General features: G+C 38.0%; 2 protein-coding genes across 2 annotated transcripts in view; one reads left to right on the top strand and one right to left on the bottom strand.

The window, feature by feature from the left end:
• Positions 1-2,903: 2,903 nt before the first annotated feature.
• On the bottom strand, positions 2,904-17,556 carry LOC135152302 (3beta-hydroxysteroid-dehydrogenase/decarboxylase-like). The gene is made up of 5 exons (XM_064092191.1): positions 17,546-17,556; positions 17,004-17,104; positions 4,024-4,198; positions 3,489-3,645; positions 2,904-3,249 (listed from the first exon to the last, which is right to left on the bottom strand). The coding sequence occupies exons 1-5, from the start codon at positions 17,554-17,556 to the stop codon at positions 3,118-3,120; spliced, it is 576 nt and encodes a 191-aa protein (XP_063948261.1). The 3' UTR covers positions 2,904-3,117.
• Positions 17,557-19,595: 2,039 nt separating this feature from the next.
• The window catches only part of LOC135152303 (uncharacterized), a 6,911-nt gene continuing 6,409 nt past the window's right edge, over positions 19,596-20,097 (top strand). Inside the window, exon 1 of the mRNA XM_064092192.1 lies at positions 19,596-19,669. Coding sequence (XP_063948262.1) covers positions 19,596-19,669 — 74 coding nt within the window. The remainder of the gene's footprint in view (positions 19,670-20,097) is intronic.

Here is a 20,097-nt window from a genome sequence, read left to right on the forward strand (position 1 = left end):
AACTCTTCTCCATTTCAGGAGTTCAAATATTCAGAGAATATGAAGGAAGTATTTCAAACGAATGTATTGTTAGTGGGTTTTCATGAAAAACATTTTAATAGGAGAACGTGTAATCAGCATTTATAACTGCACATGTTTTACTGCGCTAATGATTATTACTCTCTTTTCTCCATCCCACTAATTCTCATCTACTAGTTAAAATCTGACAGGTGTCCAAGTGAACAAAGAGCCATGCGTGTACAGCTACACAAAATCTGAAGGGTTTAACACATCATATTTTATTGCTTATCATTCACTTATACACTTAATCCTTACACACACTCTCTTCACAAACTCTTACTATCGTCTCTCTGGAATTTCAAATCTTCTCTCACACACTTCCTCAAACACCTTCTTTCATAAACTCTGTTCTAATGGCCACTACAGCATTCATCTTTGCAGGTGTAGAATTTGTTACCAATAACCATGCTGCTATTCTAAACACTGCCGACGCTCCAAGGGATTATCATCCCATGCAGCAATTTCTGGCACAGAGTGCCATTGCTACCGCTCTCACCGCTCCTGCCAGACTCTCAGGATGCCAGATCATCAATTTCTGGAGGACGGGTAAGTATGACAATGGTGGTGAAGATGGATCACCATCGATTGTGTTTTCATATGAAGGGGAGGAGTATTTTGTTACTCCATCCACAGTCAGAACAGCATTCAACCTGCCAGAGCTCGACACTGCTTATATCACTAATGGAGATGCAAATCTGAGAACGATGATGACTGATTTGGGCTACAGTGAATCACTTGACAAATTGGGACAACTGAAGCGCCCAGGGCTCAGAAGAGAATGGAGTTTCTTTTTCGACTGCATCACCAGGGCTTTTCAAAAGAAGTCTACAAACTGGGATGCCATACCAATGGATATGCTGCAGATTGGGTATTCTCTGATCTACTCTACTAATTTTGATTTTGGTAGATTAGTTCTTAGAAATATTGGTGAAAGAATGCATGAGAATAGACAAGTCATATATTTCTCAAGATTCTGTCAATTATTGTTTAATGCTGCTGTTGGTGAGGTAGATTTTGATGTTGATGATGAAATCAAGCCATTCAGGCTTCATAAAAGAGTGTTTAAGGACCTCATCTCCAAGGATGAGAAGTATCCAATTCAGAGACCTCTTCTAATTCCAGCTCAAGTCAGAGCTAGGATGGACATGCCCCCAGTTCAACAACAACCACAACCACAACAGCCTCAACCACCAGTCTCTCCTACAATCCCCAAACAACCCAGAACATCTGCATCCAAGTCCAAGAGGGCTGCAAAGTCTGATGCAGCCCCCTCTACTGCCAAAAGAACAAGAACCTCTGTTGCTACACATGTTCTGAAAGCAAACTCTGATGTGCCGACAAACGCTGATGAGCCAGTAAACTCTGAGGCTCATTTAAACTCTGAGGCTCAAGTAAACTCTGAGCCCCAAGCAAACTCTGAGATTCCAGTAAACACTGAAGCTGCTTCTCATCCAAAGCAGAAAAGAAGGAGGCTTGTTGCAGCATATGAATATGATGATTTGGAACCTACTCCTGCAACAATCTCTGAACCTGTTCAAACAAGTCCTCAACCAAAGCCAGCCAGATTCAAAAGAAGGGCTCACAAGCCTACAAGGGCAAAGGTACCCATCACAGAGATAACAGACTTCACTCTTGAGGAAGAGCAAGCACCTTCTACCACACTACCAGAACCTTCTCAAACTCTGATGGTCCTTCCTCTTCAGGCTGTCCCAATCTCTGATGGTGCTACAGCATCTACTACATCCTCTGAAGTAGATGAAGAAATAAAGTGTGATGAACCAATTACATCTGAAGCTGGAGCAAAAATGTCTGATCCTCACACTCCATTATCTGATCATGGCCCCTTCACTCCAATTCCTCATTCTCCAATGAAAATTCCTGAGGATGCCATTGTTCATGATACAGCTCCAGAAAACTACAAGTCTGATGTAGTTGATGAATCTGACAAAGTAGCTTTGGAAGCTCTGCATAGATAGCTGTTATTTTTAGAATATGCTAGCCACTTCTAAACTATTTTTATCATTAAAATATTCATTTCCCTCTCTCCTCCACATCATTTCCCTCTCTCTTTTTTCCCTCTCTCCTCCATTATTTAATATTATTATAATAATAGGGAATGGATATAGGGAGTAGTATTGGAGCTCATGTGCTAAATTTTGTGCTAAATTACTAAGACATATTATTTTATAATATTTTTAGGGAACCTCTTAGCATAGTGTTGGACTTGCTCTTACTCCAAGAATTTTATATTATTATTAAATTAATAATATTTAAATTTAGTTATCAAAATTTGTTCACTTCTATATATTAATTTGTCTAGAGTATCGTTAAACTATTGTAGTATCAGTCATAGTCTTTTTAAAACTCATATCTGTCCAACTGTCATTTCTGCCACTATAATTTGATTGTCCTGTAACTTTAATGCATGAGTGTTTTTTATTATTCTTTAATATATTTATATTGTTTTTAATAATTTTATTACATGTAAATAATAAATTCAGCAGTTAGCACTACTAATAACAATAAAGCACAAGCAAAGAACTTTAAGCATCACTCACTAAGTGGGTGTTTGTTTACCGCTTAAAAGTCCGGCTCCTGGGTTTATAAGTTAGAAATATTTATTCATACTGTTTGTGTAATAAGTCAAGAAGCACTTATAAAAAGTTAGGATTGCTAGCTTTTGTTTCAGGAATTCTACTTATTTCCCAAACACTTTAATCACTTATAAGTCCTAATTTGCTTCTAAATTCTACTCCACTTTTTTATTTTAAGTGAGAAGCATTTATTTTAATCTCACCCAAACGGCCCCCAAGTTACGCTGCATATTATATAGCAATCATCCAGCAAATAAGTCCATCAAACCATAGTAATTAACTACTCAAAGTCTCGAACAACATAACAGGGAAACGAAATAAGTACAGCAAATGTAAAGAAACAAATTAACAGTAACGTCATCTCCAAGTTTTAATCTTTATTATCTTCGAGATGATCAACATTAAACTCGTCAGCTTTGGTACTATGATTCCCTCCCTCAAATTCAAATTCAACTTCCACATCCTACTCATCAAGCAAGCGGAAACTAGTTGATGGCTCACATGGAAGCTTCCCTTTGTTGTTAACAGAAGCAGCTTGTTTTTGTGATCTAGACTTGAGTCGAGCTTCTCCTGCACCACTAGCTATTGCTGCATCCTGCCAAGTTAGTCATTCTTCCTCGTCAAAAACAAATTCATTTCCTTAATCATCATCAAGCCTTACCAGTAAACTTTTTTGAACCAATCATCAGAATTTTGTAGCATTTAGATATCAAGCAACAGTATCATTAATTAGAATTCAAATAAAAAAGCCTCATATTTGGAAAATTCAATCATGTCCAAATGTATAATTAAACATGAAATACCATGAGAAGAAACGGAATTTAGCACAAATACCTTGAAGCCTGCCAAACACTCATTCCCACAGCAAAGTGATTTTAAACCATTCACTGCATAATCCCATGATGAAGCCATTAATAAGGCATCTTTATGTGACTTCTCTTTTGAAAAATGAAATTTCGACTCTGGAACTTTCTTTATTGGATATCCCAATCTGCACCACAAGAACCATTTTTTAACATATGATTAGGATTCTTCCAACATGTCATTAGAAAATAGCGCTTATTTTGACATCCCCATTCCCCAAGCAAGCAGTCATCTCTATATGTTTTATCCGATTGCTACAGGCAAAATGATTCAAACTCACATAGGTAGTGCGAGTATGCTATGACATGCCTGCCTTGTAAATATTTCTAGTAAAAAGGAATATTTCTATGGTGATCATGTTAATGTTTTAATATTGGTTATCGTATTGCTGTCTTAATACAGCAATGTTACTGTGTGTGTGTGTGTGAGAGAGAGAGAGAGAGGAAGAGAGGGAGAGGGAGGAGCGGGAGAGGGAGGGGGAGGGAGGGAGAGATCAGGTACATACATTTTTCTCTGTGATATCCCATGGAGGAATAATAAGATGGATGCCCCCACAAGAAGTTTGGAAACTGCAATAATGATGGTATACCCGGACGCTACAAAGTAGGAGTAAGTGGCCCACAAAACTAATATAGTTGCCAGTGTTTGCCTTTTATCCCTCCACAGCAGTATGTCAGAAACTGTGATTGCAATGTCATAGATAGCTGTTATTTATATGGGTGCCTAATGAAATATATATTTGGTTCTGAAACTACAGCTTACACATTCATCCAAATTATACCCTTCTATGCATAGAATGAAAAAGTTTGACACATGAGTATCATAAAAATGCGCACAAATGGAGTTCTGTGACAGATGGAGCTGAGACGGTGACTACTCTTCCTATATCGAATCTACCACAATATATTAATAAAAAATCAGAAATCACAAAAAAAAAATCAGGAAAAAAAAATAATCTTCCTAATCAAATTTTACTGTTAGTAAAATAAAATTATTACTTCATATAAATTAATTAGCCTTATAAACAGTATATCTATCTAAGGAAACAAATGGTAATTCATGTGATTTTATTCTGCACATAGTCACCACTCACCAGTCAGTGTTGCCAAATGCGAGAAGTTAGCCAAGGCGACAAGGGGTATCTAATGATTAATCGCTAGGTGAGAGGCAATGGATCGCCTCATTAAATTCTAAAGATATATTTTTACACCTCGATTATATATTAGTCACATGTATATTATTTGAAAACACATGTAGCAATATATATGTTAGATATAATTGATGATTACTAATGTTCTTAAAGTTTGTTTTAGAACAGGAATCATCAGAGTTTAATCTGGAAGCTGGTCAGAGTTTAGTAAAGTCTGACAGAGTTTGATAAAGTCTGATCAGAGTTTACATAGTCAAGACTCGTCAGAGTTTACACGTGGAAAGAGCTCAGAAGCGGATATACTTCAAGGAAGGATAGAAGCGGAGGAGTGATTTGCTGACTATGGAAACTAAACAGAAAACTGTAGCAATCTTTGATTGATAGAATTCATAGCTGATTTATAGGATATCAAATCAGAGATTGATTTTGTAACTGTGTCTATATAAACACAGATTAGGGTTACTCTATATGAGTTGAGTTATCGAGTACATTGTTAAGAACCCTAGCAGCTCTTAGTGATACATTATAAATCACTGAGAGAGTTTTTGTAATCGTTAAAGCTTTGTGAATAAGAGTTTATTGCTTTTAATCTCTTATACTGTCATATTGTGTTACAGATTGTGATCACTATATCATATTATATAGTGAGTTTATAGGACCTAACAAGTGGTATCAGAGCCAGCTCTGTTAAGATTAATACAGTGAGATCTTAATCACAATCATGTCTGAAAAATCACAAGCTTCATCCTTTAGAGTTCCAATCCTTAAGGCATCTGAATATCCAGTCTGGAAAGAAAGAATGATAATATTCTTAGACTCTGTTGATCCAGAATACCTTGACAGGATCTTTGATGGACCACATATGCCCACCAAGCTCTCTGTTGGGATTGCAGATGAACCTCAGAAGATGGTTCCAAAAGAAAAGAAAGATTACACCCCTGAGGACATTTTGTCAATTGGTAAAGACTCTAAGGTGAAACACCTTCTGCACAGTGCCCTTGATAATGCAATGTCTAATAGGGTGATTGGGTGCAAAACTGCTAAACAAATCTGGGATGCTCTGGAAACCAGATGTCAGGGAACTCAGGCCATAAAGAAAAACAGAAAAACAATCCTTACACAGGAGTATGAGCACTTTGACTCAAAATCTGGTGAGTCCTTGACAGATCTGTATGACAGATTTGTCAAACTGTTGAATGACTTATCTCTGGTAAACAAGGAATATGATCTTGAAGACTCAAACCTCAAATTCCTTCTGGCTCTTCTTGAAAAATGGGATTTGAAAGTCACTACAATAAGAGACAATCTTGATCTTGGAGAAATGTCTCTTGATGATGTTTATGGAAGACTGAAGACTCATGAACTTGAAATGGAGCAAAGGAGCAAACGTCATGGAGGAAAATCAAAGTCTGTTGCTCTGAAAGTTCAAGAGGAAGCTGCTAAGAGCAAAGGAAAAGCTCATGTCACAAAGTCTGACATTGAGTCATCAAACTCTGATGACTCAAACTCTGATGTTCCCTCAGACTCTGAAGAAAGTGATGATGAGATGATGCAGTTAGCAGCATTGATGGTGAAAAGCTTCAAGAAGTTGGCCTACAAAAAGTTCAACAAAGGCAAAAGTTTTTCAAGGAAAGACAGAAACTCTGACAGAGTTTATGACAAGAAGAACTTCAAGAAGAATGAGGGCAAAGAAGGGAAAGCTGGAAAAGCTGACAAGTATACCTGTTTCAACTGTGGTGAAAAGGGACACTTTGCATCTGAATGCAAGAAAGCCAAGAAGGAAAAAGAAAAAGCCTTCATCACCAAGAAAGGAAACTGGACAGATACATCTGATTCAGAAGAAGAAGTCAATTATGCTCTGATGGCAAACACTGACAACAACTCTGAATCTGCTGCAAAGGTACCTCATTCTACTCTTGCCTTTGATACTGAAGATATAACTGAGCTAAGATTGTTTCTTAAAACTTGCATATCAGCTTTAGAGATCAGACTTTAGAAAATGAAAGATTAAATCTGAAACTCTAAGTGTGAAGAAAAGGAATGATTATCTAGAAAAAGAATTAGTTCAAATGTTGGAAGTTCAGAAAGAAAGAGATGATGCTGTCATTATCAAAGATGAATTATTAAAGAGGTATGCATCTCTTCAATCAGAACTTGCTAAGGAAAGGGAGATCATTAAGACATGGACTAATTCAGGCAAAACTACTCAGGATATCTTAGGTAGTGGAAACTGGAAGAAGGGACTAGGTTACACTGATAACTCAGAAGCTGAGTCATCAAAAACAGAGTTTGTTAAAACTCAAAAAACCTAAGGTTAAACCTGTTAAATTTGTTGCTGAATCCTCTAAGTCTAAACAGAGTAGACCAAAATCAGAGATTAACAACAATTTAAAATCTGATAAGCCCAAACAGGTTAACATAGGACTGATGACTCAGAAACAGCTTAAACATAAGCTTAAAGAGGTAAAGTCTGATGACAGAAACAGGGAGCCTAGGAAAAATAGAAATGGCAAGATTGGAATAGACAAGAGTAATAACTACATGCCTATTCTAAATGCACCTAGGAAGACATGCCATAAACTGTGGGAATACTAATCATCTTGCTAATTTTTGCAGGAAGAACAAGGATATTAACTCCTTACCTACAAAGTCTGGAGTTAGAAAAAGTAGTATTAGATATAAACCACAAGATCCATGTTTCATTGTGGTAGTTTATGGCATTCTATTTATACTTGCAAAGAATATCATAGTTTGTATTATGATTATTATCAATTGAAACCTTCTTTAAAGGTTAATAAAAACTCTGCAAGTACAAACTCTGTTTCTAGTACAAACTCTGTTGCAAAGTCTGTTAGCTCAAACTCTGATAATAATAATTCCGCTGCAAAAGCTAAACAAACTTAATAAGGCCAAGGGATCCAAGCAAGTCCTGGGTCCTTAAAACTAACATTAGTGGTCTTTGTGATTGCAGGGCAACAGGAGAATACTACTAGTCTTGGACAGTGGATGTTCAGGACACATGACCTGGAAATAAGACCCTGCTGTCAGAGTTTGTGGAGAAGGCTGGCCCAAGTGTTTCTTATGGAGATGGCAACATAGGAAGGACTCTGGGATATGGCAACATCAACCTTGGAAATTCATCATATCAAATGTAGCTCTTGTTCAAGGGCTGAAACACAATTTAGTCTCTGTCAGTCAGATCTGTGACAGAGGATATCATTGTTGCTTTCGCTGCGAAACAGTGCAGATAGTAAGCAAAGTCAACAGGCAAAGTGGCAGTGATTGCTCCCAGACATGGATATTTATGAAATCCACTTGCCTACAAACTCTGAAGGAAAAGCAATTTGCTTGTCTACAAGGATCTCTGCAGAAGAAAGTTGGAAGTGGCACAAGAAACTCTCACATCTCAATTTCCACTCCATATGATCTATAAAGAAAAAGCTTGTGGGGACTCCCTGAATCACTCCTCACATCTGATGGATTATGTGACTCATGTCAAGCCAAGCGCGAGAAAGACATCCTTCAGAGTAGACTGAATTCTCTCAATACAATCTCATCTTCTACATGTGATCTATTTGGACCAGTTATGTATGTGCCATCCATTGCAAGAAGAAATATGCTCTTGCATTGTTGATGAGTATACCCTACACTTGGGTATATTTCTTCACTCTAAGATGAAACGCCTTGCATCTGTGGATCATGTGAAGCAACTGGATCATGGATCTGAGAACAAAGTGAAGTCATTAGAACTGATAATGGAACTGAGTTCAATTCAACAATGGAAGAGTTCTGCAAAGAAGAGGTGTAGTGCAACAATTTTCTGCACCTGGTACACCACAGCAAATGGTGTAGTTGAAAGGAAAAACAGGACTCTTATAGAAGCTGCCAAACTATGCTTGATGAGGCTAAATTACCTACTTATTCTTGGCACGAAGCTGTTCAAACAGCTTGTTTCACTCAAAATGCAACCTTGTTAATAAGCATGGCAGACCCCATATGAGATGGTGAAGAAAAAGAAGCCAAATCTGAAGTACTTTCATATATTTTGGTGCAAATGCTTGTATTAAGACTCATCCAGAACAGCTGGCAAAATTTGATTTAAAGCTGATGAAGGCATTTTTGTTAGGATATCCTCTGATAACAAAGGCCTTCAGAGTCTATAATCTAAGAACCAAAGTGATCATGGAATCCCATACATGTGTCATTTGATGACAAAAGAATAATGGCTTAGCAGATATGGATGATCATGAAGAACTGCATTTTGAGAATGAAGAAATATCTCTGATTCAACAAACTCTGATGAACAGTCAAACTCTGCTGTGACCAAAATACAGCAAACTCTGGTGAAACTCTCACTTCCTAATGATGAAGCAACTGCTGAGGGGGAGCATCAAAATGTTTCAGGCTCTACCCAAGACTCATTAGAGAATGCTGACTCAAACTCATCAGAGAATACTGATTCAAACTCTGATAGCACAATATTAGGGGAGTACAGAGAATGATCACCAGTCGGGGCACTGGATCAAGGGGGAGGATCCAATGATGAAAATGTCACCTCCACATGCTGGGGACAAAATCTCACACACCTGATTTAATAATTGGCAATCCAGAGCAGGTGTGCCAACAAGGCAGCTACAGCAAATGAGTGTTTACTCATTGCTTTCTGTCACCAACTGAACCTAAGAAGTGGAGGAGCTCTTCTAGATGCTGACTGGTTCAAGCCATGCAAGAGGAGCTAAATGAGTTGAGGAGAACAAAGTATGGGCTCTAGTACCAAGCCTAAAGACAGATCTATGTTGGTACAAAATGGGTGTTCAGAAACACACTGACAGTGAGAGTGTCATTACAAGGAATATAAGCAAGGCGTTGTGGCAAAAGGATCTCACAACCGGAAGGTATTGACTATGATGAGACATTTGCCCCAGTTGCAAGATTGGAGGCAATCAGATCTTTCTGGCCTGCTGCTCACAAGAAATTCAAGGTATTTCCGATGGATGTCAAGAATGCTTTTCTGAATGGAAAACTGGATGAAGGTATATGTTGAACAACCTCCAGGATTTGTGGATCCAAACTCCAGACTATGTCTACAGGTTGGACAAAGCACTTTATGGACTAAACAGGCTCCAAGGGCATGGTATGAAACTCTGGCTCCATTTCTTTTTTAAAGTGGATTTACTAGAGGTACCATAGATAAAACCTTGTTTTATTTGAATCATGGTAATGATCTGCTTTTGTTCAGTCTAGTTGATGACATTATTTTTGCTCCACTAATGCTAAACTCTGTCACAGATTTGCCAAGCTCATGCAGTCCAGTACCAATGAGCATGATGGGGGAGCTCAGCTATTTTCTGGGTTTACAAGTTAAACAGACTGAAGATGGGGATTTTATAAACACCAGTATACCAGAAATCTTTTAAGAAATTTGGTATGCAAGACAGTTCAGCTGCAACTACTCCTATGGCAACAGCAACCAAACTAGACAAAGTCTGGTGCATCAGTGGATATCACAAACTATAGAGGAATGATTGGATCTTTGCTTTATCTGACTGCAAGTAGACCAGACATCATGTATGCCACATGTCTATGTGCAAGATTTAGGCAGATCCAAGAGAGCCTCATCTGATTGTGTAAAGAGGATATTCAATATCTCAAGGGAACCACATCATTGGGATTATGGTATCCTAGAGAATCAGATTTTGTCTAATTGGTACTCTGATGCAGATTTTGCAGGTTGCAAAATTGACCAAAAGCACAGTGGGAGTTGTCAATTTCTGGGAAGACTTGTTTCCTGGTACAGACGAAAGAAACAAAAGTCAATCTCAACATCAACAGCAGAATCAGAGTATATAGCTGCAGGCAGCTGCTGTGCTCAAATTCTTTGGATGAAGATCAACTTGGACTATGGGTTATCCTTTTCTAAAATTCCTATTTATTGTGATAACCAAAGTGCTATTGCTATGACAGGAAACCCAGTTCAACATTCTCTGACAAAGCACCTCAGTATAAGATATCATTTTATAAGGACATGTGGGGAAGGAACCATTGAACTTCACTTTGTTCCTACTGAACAGCAGCTAGCAGACATATTCACCAAACCACTAAGTGAAGCAACTTTTCTAGGCTGATGAATGAGCTAGGAATGATTCAGGAACTGAGTAACATAATGGTCAGATCTTTAATTTAAATTGTCAATTTACCATATGTTATTGCTCACACATTACTATGATATACTCTGATTGTTAAACTCTGATGACATTCTCTGATGATTACTCTGTTTGCTCTACTCTGATTGATATTCTCTGATCGTCATTCTCGACGTATTCTCTGATGTTTGTAACTCTGAATCTTGATTAATGATCTCATTTTTTTTCTCTGAGACAAACAACCTGTGAAGATATTATGAAGCATGATCTGAATTAGTAATCATGAATCTCCGTTCAGTTCTTTCATCTGATCTCAATTTTGTGCTACTATTTACACCCTATGCATGTTGATATCATGAGACTATATTACTTCACATATCTTAATTATAAGTGAGACTGATTAATTTGCATTTTCTCTCAGTAAATTAGACAATGATTATAAACTCTGATGCTATATACACCCCTGCAAATCATAGTACTCCTTTGGATCTTAGATGTCTATATGACAGTGACTGGGAAGACCCACACACTTACTGGTATTAAGTAATTGCCAAGTTCATAATCTATGGTGACCAGTCACAATCTCTGTACTGGAGAAATACTGTTGCCCAACAATATTTAAAGGTCGTGACTCCTTTCACCTGAAAACGTCCTTGAAAAAAAAAAAAGGGGGGGGGGTGTTAGTTTATTTTATATGGTTCTCCATCAGGGTATGCCTATTGTCTATGTCCTGAGAGTTTAATAAATTATTCTGTGTCTACCTTATAATTACGAAATTGTGAATTCTTAGTCTCTGATCTCATATGTTAAATCACACACATTATTTCACAAGCACATTATTGAGCTATGGATTTTATGACAAACTCTGATTTTTTCGATGAATTTTCTATAAATTATGTCTTTATTCTGGGGTAATAAGAATCAATTTTTGATTTAAATCTCAGAGTTTAAAATTCGAGAGATTTGATCTTGATTTTCTAAACTTTTCCATTTCAGGAGTTCAAATATTCCGAGAATATGAGGGAGTATTTCAAACGAATGTATTGTTAGTGGGTTTTCATGAAAAACATTTTAATAGAGGCGGTGTAATCAGCATTTATAACTGCACATGTTTACTTGCGCTAATGATTATTACTCTCTTTTCTCCATCCCCACTAATTCTCATCTACTAGTTAAATCTGACAGGTGTCCAAGTGAACAAAGAGCCCTGCGTGTACAGCTACACAAAATCTGAAGGGTTTAACACATCAGATTTTATGCTTATCATTCACTTATACACTTAATCCTTACACACACTCTCTTCACAAACTCTTACTATCGTCTCTCTGGAATTTCAAATCTTCTCTCACACACTTCCTCAAACACCTTCTTCATAAACTCTGTTCTAATGGCCACTACAGCATTCATCTTTGCCGGTGTAGAATTTGTTACCAATAACCATGCTGCTATTCTAAACACTGCCGACGCTCCAAGGGATTATCATCCATGCAGCAATTTCTGGCACAGAGTGCCATTGCTACCGCTCTCACCTCCTCGCCAGACTCTCAGGATGCCAGATCATCAATTTCTGGAGGACGGTAAGTTGACATGGTGGTGAAGATGGATCACCATCGATTTGGTTTTCATATGAAGGGAGGGAGTTTTTGTTACTCCATCCACAGTCAGAACAGCATTCCACTGCCAGAGCTCGACACTGCTTAATCACTAATGGAGATGCAAATCTGAGAACGATGTGACTGATTTGGGCTACAGTGAATCACTTGACAAATTGAGACAACTGACGCCCAGGCTAGAAAAGTGGAGTTTCTTTTTCGACTGCATCCCCAGGCTTTTCAAAAGAAGTCTACAAACTGGGATGCCATACCCTGGATATGCTGCAGATTGGTATTCTCTATCTCTCTCTAATTTTGATTTGTGATTTGTGTTGTTCTTAGAAATATTGGTGAAAGATGCATGAGAATAGACAAGTCATATATTTCTCAGATTTTGTCAATTATTGTTTAATGCTGTTGTGTGGTGAGGTAGATTTGATGTGTGATGAAAATCAGCCATTCAGGCTTCATAAAGAGTGTTTAAGGACCTCATCTCCAAGGATGAGAAGTATCCAATTCACGAGACCTCTTTAATTCCAGCTCAAGTCAGACTAGGATGGACATGCCCCCAGTTCAACAACACCACAACCACAACCCCTCAACCACCAGTCTCTCCTACAATCCCCAAACAACCCAGAACATCTGCATCCAGTCCAAGAGGGCTGCAAGTCTGATGCAGCCCCCTCTACTGCCAAAAGAACAAGAACCTCTGTTGCTACACACTGTTCTGAAAGCAAACTCTGATGTGCCGACAAACGCTGATGAGCCAGTAACTCTGAGGCTCATTTAAACTCTGAGGCTCAAGTAAACTCTGAGCCCCAAGCAAACTCTGAGATTCCAGTAAACACTGAAGCTGCTTCTCATCCAAAGCAGAAGAAAAGAAGGGCTTGTTGCAGCATTGAATATGTGATTTGGAACCTACTCCTGCAACAATTCTGACCTGTTCAAACAAGTCCTCAACCAAAGCCCCAGAGATTCAAAGAAGGGCTCACAAGCCTACAGGCCAGGTACCCATCACAGAGATAACAGACTTACTCTTGAGGAAGAGCAAGCACCTTCTACCACACTACCAGAACCTTCTCAAACTCTGATGGTCCTTCCTCTTCAGGCTGTCCCAATCTCTGATGGTGCTACAGCATCTACTACATCCTCTGAAGTAGATGAAAAATAAAGTGTGATGAACCAATTACATCTGAGCTGGAGCAAAAATGTCTGATCCTCCACTCCATTATCTGATCATGGCCCCTTCACTCCAATTCCATTCTCCAATGAAAATTCCTGAGGATGCCATTGTTCATGATACCGCTCCAGAAAACTACAAGTCTGATGTAGTTGATGAATCTGACAAAGTAGCTTTGGAGCTCTGCAGTCTCTTGCTAAGGCTGGTGAAGAGCCTAGCAAATCACAGTCTAAAACTCAAGACAATCTGCTCCAGATACTGTTGAGAAAGTTGCTGATCCTCCCTCTGATAATGATGAGGATGATGAAAGTTCAGATGATGACCATGATGAAAATGATAATGAATTCCTCAGTCACATCTACAACAGAAGTGGGGAGTCTACCAGCCATATCATGCCAGGCTGCAAACTCTGAACCCAGACTCTGAGCCACTTCCCAGGGTCTTCAGGTTGATCCACCAAATGAAGTCTGGATAAACTCTGGCTGACCACCAACATTCTCTGGGCCAGCAAAAGCTGAAGATTTTCTATCTATGGCAGAGAATAAAATTTCAAACTCTGATGTTATGTCAGCCTCAAAGGCACAATTCTTTATCTGAGACATTTCATTCTGCTCATGCCCAGACATCTAATCAATAGATGGTCTAAGAACAGAAGTGGCTAATTCAAGGCACAAATGACATGGAGAAGAAAAGGACTCTAATACCTCTGAAGATATGTTCAGAAGCTGGTGTCTGCAAATGAATCTCTGGACAAGAGGTGACTATCATTGAATCAACTCAAGAGAAGATGTCCAAGCAGCTTGAAGCCATCCAATCTTCACTTTCTCTTATCACATCAATTCGATTCCTGATGGGATGATGTCAAAAAGGGGGGAGAGAGGTAAAGTCATGCAAGTCTACTACTCAAACTCTGAAAAGAAAGAAGAAGGGTGATGATGATGTGTGGATGACTTCACAAAGCACAAGAGATTTCAAGCCGGAGACTGGTGGAAGAGTTTCAAACTCTGACAGTTCAAAATCTAAGCAAAGTCTGTTTCAGTGCCAACACATAATGTCATCTGGGTCAAAGCAAAGACCAGTGGCTGGATCAGATAGACCCATTACTGATGAAGAACTTGCTAGATTGGTTTTTGAACAGAATCCAGAAGCCAAATTGGATTTGGAGTTGATTGCTGCAGAGGAAGCTGAGCTGAAAAAGGAATATATTGAAGCCATAAACTTGGAAAGGTCCAAAAGCCTGCAAATTCAAATATCAAGCCAAAAGAGAAAGATATTGATCAGGCTACTGTTGCTGTCAGGTTTACCAGTCAAAAGGGTTACTCTGAAGATGTATACATCCAAGGGCAAAGCAAAGTAGATGACATCTGGAAAGGCTGGGAAAAGAAGAAGTCTACAACCTCTGACAAAGATCAGTTGTAAAGGAAAAGAAATTAGAAGCTGCAATCTCTGACAAAGCTCATGTTGCAGACCTCAAAAAGAAAGATTAACCTCTGACATAGCTCAAGTTAATAAGGATGCAAAGAAAGACACAACCTCTGACAAAGCTCAAGCTGTGTTCAAACCAACAACTACTCCATTAGCTGGATTTGCAAAGCCTAGTCTGATGACAGGATAAGCTTTGAAAAGTTCAATCAACCAATCTCTCATCGTAAAGCAGGAAGAGATAAAGGAGGGCTGGGATCCAAATTGAAAAATTTGATCAGAGTATAGGATCAAGACCAGATGACCCCTCATCTCTCTGTGCTCCCAAGACTGGAGCATTGCAAGAAAAAAGGACAAACTTGATTCAGTCCACTGGTGTGAGAATGACAGAGGAGATAACATACTTATCTACTTAATGTCTGATGAACAGTGTTTAGAGTACTTGAAGCAGATCTCTATGCTAACACTGGGAGGAATTGAGATATGTATCACACATATTTCAAGTGAAACAAGTCTGTCACTCCAACCTGCTTAAAGATCAAATCAAGAAAGATGGGTATTACATGAAACAAAAATGCTGGACCCTTTATTCCAAATACTTCAACAGTCAAGGACAGCTGGTTGAGAAGAAAAATTCAGCCAAATAGAGAAAGTAGCTGGAGTCAGTGCTCTGAGTTTCAATGAAGAATCTGACAAGGCCACATTATGCTGAATAAGGACATGAAGAAGAACAAGATCTATGATCTCAGGCTGCAATTTATCAAACTGGAGTTTCAAATCCAAACTAAGAGATGTAAAGAGACAGTGGTAGCAGCTCTTGAAGAGCAGAAAAGAACTCCTCAGGGTACTTAAAGACTGCTCATGGTGTCTATGAGTTAGGGAGTAAAGTTTCTGTAAGTTTTAAAGTTTTCTGTTATATAGTTAAACTCTGTTGCATTGACTTAACTGTTTTGCATATCAATTATCTGTTAACTTGCACATAACATTTATGCACAAGTTGGGGGAGATTGTTAGATATATTGATGATTACTAATGTTCTTAAAGTTTGTTTTAGAACAGGAATCATCAGGTTTAATCTGGAAGCTGGTCAGAGTTTAGTAAAGTCTGACGGTTTGATAAAGTCTGATCAGGTTTACATAGTCAAACTCGTCAGAGTTTACCACGTGGAAAGAGCTCAGAAGCGGATATACTTCAAGAAGGATAGAAGCGGAGGAGTGATTTGCTGACTATGGAAACTAAACAGAACTGTAGCAATCTTTGATTGATAGAAATCATAGCTGATTTATAGGATATCAACTAGAGATTGATTTTGTAACTGTGTCTATATAACACAGATTAGGGTTACTCTATATGAGTTGAGTTATCGAGTACTTGTAGAACCCTAGCAGCTCTTAGTGATACATTTAAATCACTGAGAGATTTTTGTAATCGTTAAAGCTTTGTGAATAAGAGTTTATTGCTTTTAATCTCTTTACTGTTTTGTGTTAACGTTGTGAATCATATATCATATTATAGTGAGTTTATAGGACCTAACAATATATATTACAACTGACATCACTATGCCAACCATGTGCTATATTATTAATGAAAACTTATGGGTACCTGATAGGAGCATCATATGCGCAAAAACCATCAAAAGAAAGATGTCAATTAGCTCATTAACAACATCGAGCAAAGCAACTCCCTTACAAAATTGCATCGCCTTGTTAATGCAAAGCAATATTGCCTCACTCATATCGTTGCTTATCTCTCTTTTACAACATGTCCCCACTCGGACTGTGGCAGACTGCCCCCTCCAATTGGAGAGCCTGAGAGGAAACAGACTATAAGTGTCTAAATCCTAACATAAATTTATCAATTTGACAATGATTTAACTATCAGATAACATGAACAGGTCTAGAGACACCAGTTTTGTTACTTCTAGATACCTATAGGTAACAGCAGGACCTAAGTTCATAAAGAAGGAAAGTAGGAGTTGAAGGGAATAGTTATATATACCCCTTCTGCTGCCAAGATATTTACGCTTTAGATGGCCATCCTTACGACAACACAATTCCGCCCTTAGTGGAGTAAGAGTCGATAGTCCTCCTAAGACCTTCCTGCAATAACTAACATTGTGTTACCAAATTCAAAAGGACTCTTCTAAGCAAAAACAAGCATGCACTAATGTGCTCCGCTCAAGAATCTCTTTTATAGTTGTTACTGACCCCAGTGTTAGTAAGAAGCGCCAGGAAACGGTGGTGATTGCATGGCAATAATGCTTTCCATGACGATCACATTTCCATCCATATATACACACACTTATTTCGTTGCCGTGTAATATATAGCTTACTCTAAAGCATTGTTTTACTATCCACGTATATATATATAGCTACTATTCAAAACTTTGGGATCATGCAGTATAAATTTGATTTCCAGTGTTTAAATTATTAAATAAAGATTGTTATCTATTCATGTCATAATCATAATAATATGCATGCATTTATATAATTGTCCAAAAATAGACCCAGGGCCGGAGCATATGCAGCTGACATGACAACCAGGATGCCATGTCAACAATTGTCTTCTGACTTGTGAAAAGATACTTAAGCAATTTATTTTAAGAACAAAACAGGAGTTTCACATGGACTCGAAAAGGCCAAATTTAGCATCACAAATTGTAATTATATAATGAAAGTCCGTACAAGAGGAATCACCACTTGGAGAATTCATTTTCCTCAGCAACTCCATACTTAACCCTATCCGACAAACAGAACGGTTGTCTTTCTTAAAAGCTTTTATATTTTAAGATGGCAATCAAATCTAAGTTCTAACCAATTCTCATTACTGAAAAATAAGTCTTGTAAGGATTAACTATTGTTAAATGATATATTTATGTTATAGGTATTGGAGGACCTTAAGTGGCAACAACTGGTGGTAGCCAAGTAGATCATTTGCTTTTGAGCAATCAAACGTCCTGTTGCAACTGAGCCGTCTGACTCTTGAGGGCGTCAGCTGAGGAACCTTCATTCCATAGGTGCTAACATGGTATATATTGCCTCCACTAGTGTGCAATTGGCATAATGATAGACACGGGACTTTGATTTTTGGCCTGCAGACTAAAAGAAATCAGAACAAAAAAGATATATCGCCTCCACTATATGTGCAATTGATACCATATACTCGAATTCTTCACTTGTGGACTACAGAAATCAGAATGAGACACAGAATGGGTTAGTGTTACACAATTTGTTTATTTTTGTAATCCCTGTTTTTCATGACTCTCAGTTACTGACTGGTAGAATCCCTGTTTTTCATGACTCCATCCCTCTGAGCCCTTCTTTAACATTGAAAAACAACTGTTGAGTTTATAAACCTTTGACATAATTTATTTTTATAGTCACCAAGATGACACATTCTGTTGCTAACTAAAATTATTACTGCTTCGATTGCATTTGAATCTACATAGACTCGAGTTGGCTCAATGAAACCTCCTCCAGCTATACAAGAATATTATTATTTAAAGTTATGTATTTTAACGAGGTAGGCTGAGTCCATATCTTGCCTCTGAATGGAGAACTACGGTACCTTTTATCCAAGTCCGTCAAGAATTAGCGACATAATCTCCCAAATTTTGATAGGCTCCATATTGGTTATAAGTATGCCTGCAAAACAAATATATCTAGTCATTCGAATGCAAGCATCTGATGTAAAATTCCATCTTGCTTGATTGCTGTCCATTCTCTATTCGGAGCTCAACAAGTTTCTAGTAATTACTAGTAACAAAAGATGATGCCCACTTCTGCATGAACGTGAAGATATACAAAAGAAAATGAGAACGACCAAAGACAAGAAAGTTCTACTTCATCCGAGAGACTAATGAACATATAATTATTCAGATATAGATTTGGCATTTGGCTAGGCCAGAAGCCAAGATTATAAGAAAAAAAAAGAAAACCATCCTTGTTTGCTGGCACTTAACTGTGAACAGCTTAACACAAACACTCCAGTAGTACACTTACTAAAATTCCACGGAAGATTAATAAAAAAATATGAGATGATCCAATTTTGGGGTTCATCTTGCATATAAATCCTTGAAATTATCAACAGGATATCTTCTTACATAACAGGGTACCCTCGTCCCTCGAATTTAAACAGTTGTCTGAAAGAGATGTTAGGCAGAGGCAACAGGATATGCAGTTATACTGAGCATGTGTATGATGTCTGCTTTTACTAAAGCAAGTAACAGAAATAGGGATTGTGCAAGTCGTGATCCTCTTATATGATTAGTATTCGTGCTATGTTGACAGAGATACACAGAATCGCCTGCCTCTGACTCCGCACAAGCACAGTCCAGATACCCGCAAAAACTTAGTGCCAACAATTTAGAAAATACCATACAGCAAACGGAATAGCACACACTACAGGAATGGAATATGTTGTTTTGCTTCAACAACAATCTACATATTTCCCAGCGGTTGGGGAAAAAGGGCCAAGTGACAATTTTGAAAAGAAGTAGATAAGTGGTCAATAAAGAAAAACTGGGCCTAAACATACTTTACCAGTAAATAAATGTAAAAAAAGGCAGATCAAATCATTAACAGTGAGCACATGACATTACGTGGAAACAACAGTAAACATTATATAGCAGCTACCAGGGTCAAGACACTAGAAGCAAGTGAATGGTAAGTACCACATCTACAATCAATACCAACTAGGCAATTAATATCATGGGCTATATACATGGATGCATTTAACAACTAATTGATAATTACTCAAGCTAGAATAGGCAAAAGTAATATACCTGGCCTGCAGCTTTAACTGCAACTGGTCCATCAGATGCTAAAGATCGTTCAGCACATATGTGTGCTTGACACTTTCGACATAAGTGAAAACATGCATATTGTTGCCATCACCAAATGAACTGTCATTGCAATGTACAATGGAAGGCAGCATTAACATGACATAGTCCCCAACAAACATTAAACTTGAGTTGTACCCAAAAGCACAGAAGAATATATATCAAATCATTGCCTAAAACACCGTATAAATATATAGCCAATTAACGGACGCGCACATTCTGTACATTATTATTCTTAATAACAAGTATCAG

This window comes from Daucus carota, chromosome 4 (assembly GCF_001625215.2).
Source record: "Daucus carota subsp. sativus chromosome 4, DH1 v3.0, whole genome shotgun sequence".
Lineage (NCBI taxonomy): Eukaryota > Viridiplantae > Streptophyta > Magnoliopsida > Apiales > Apiaceae > Daucus > Daucus carota.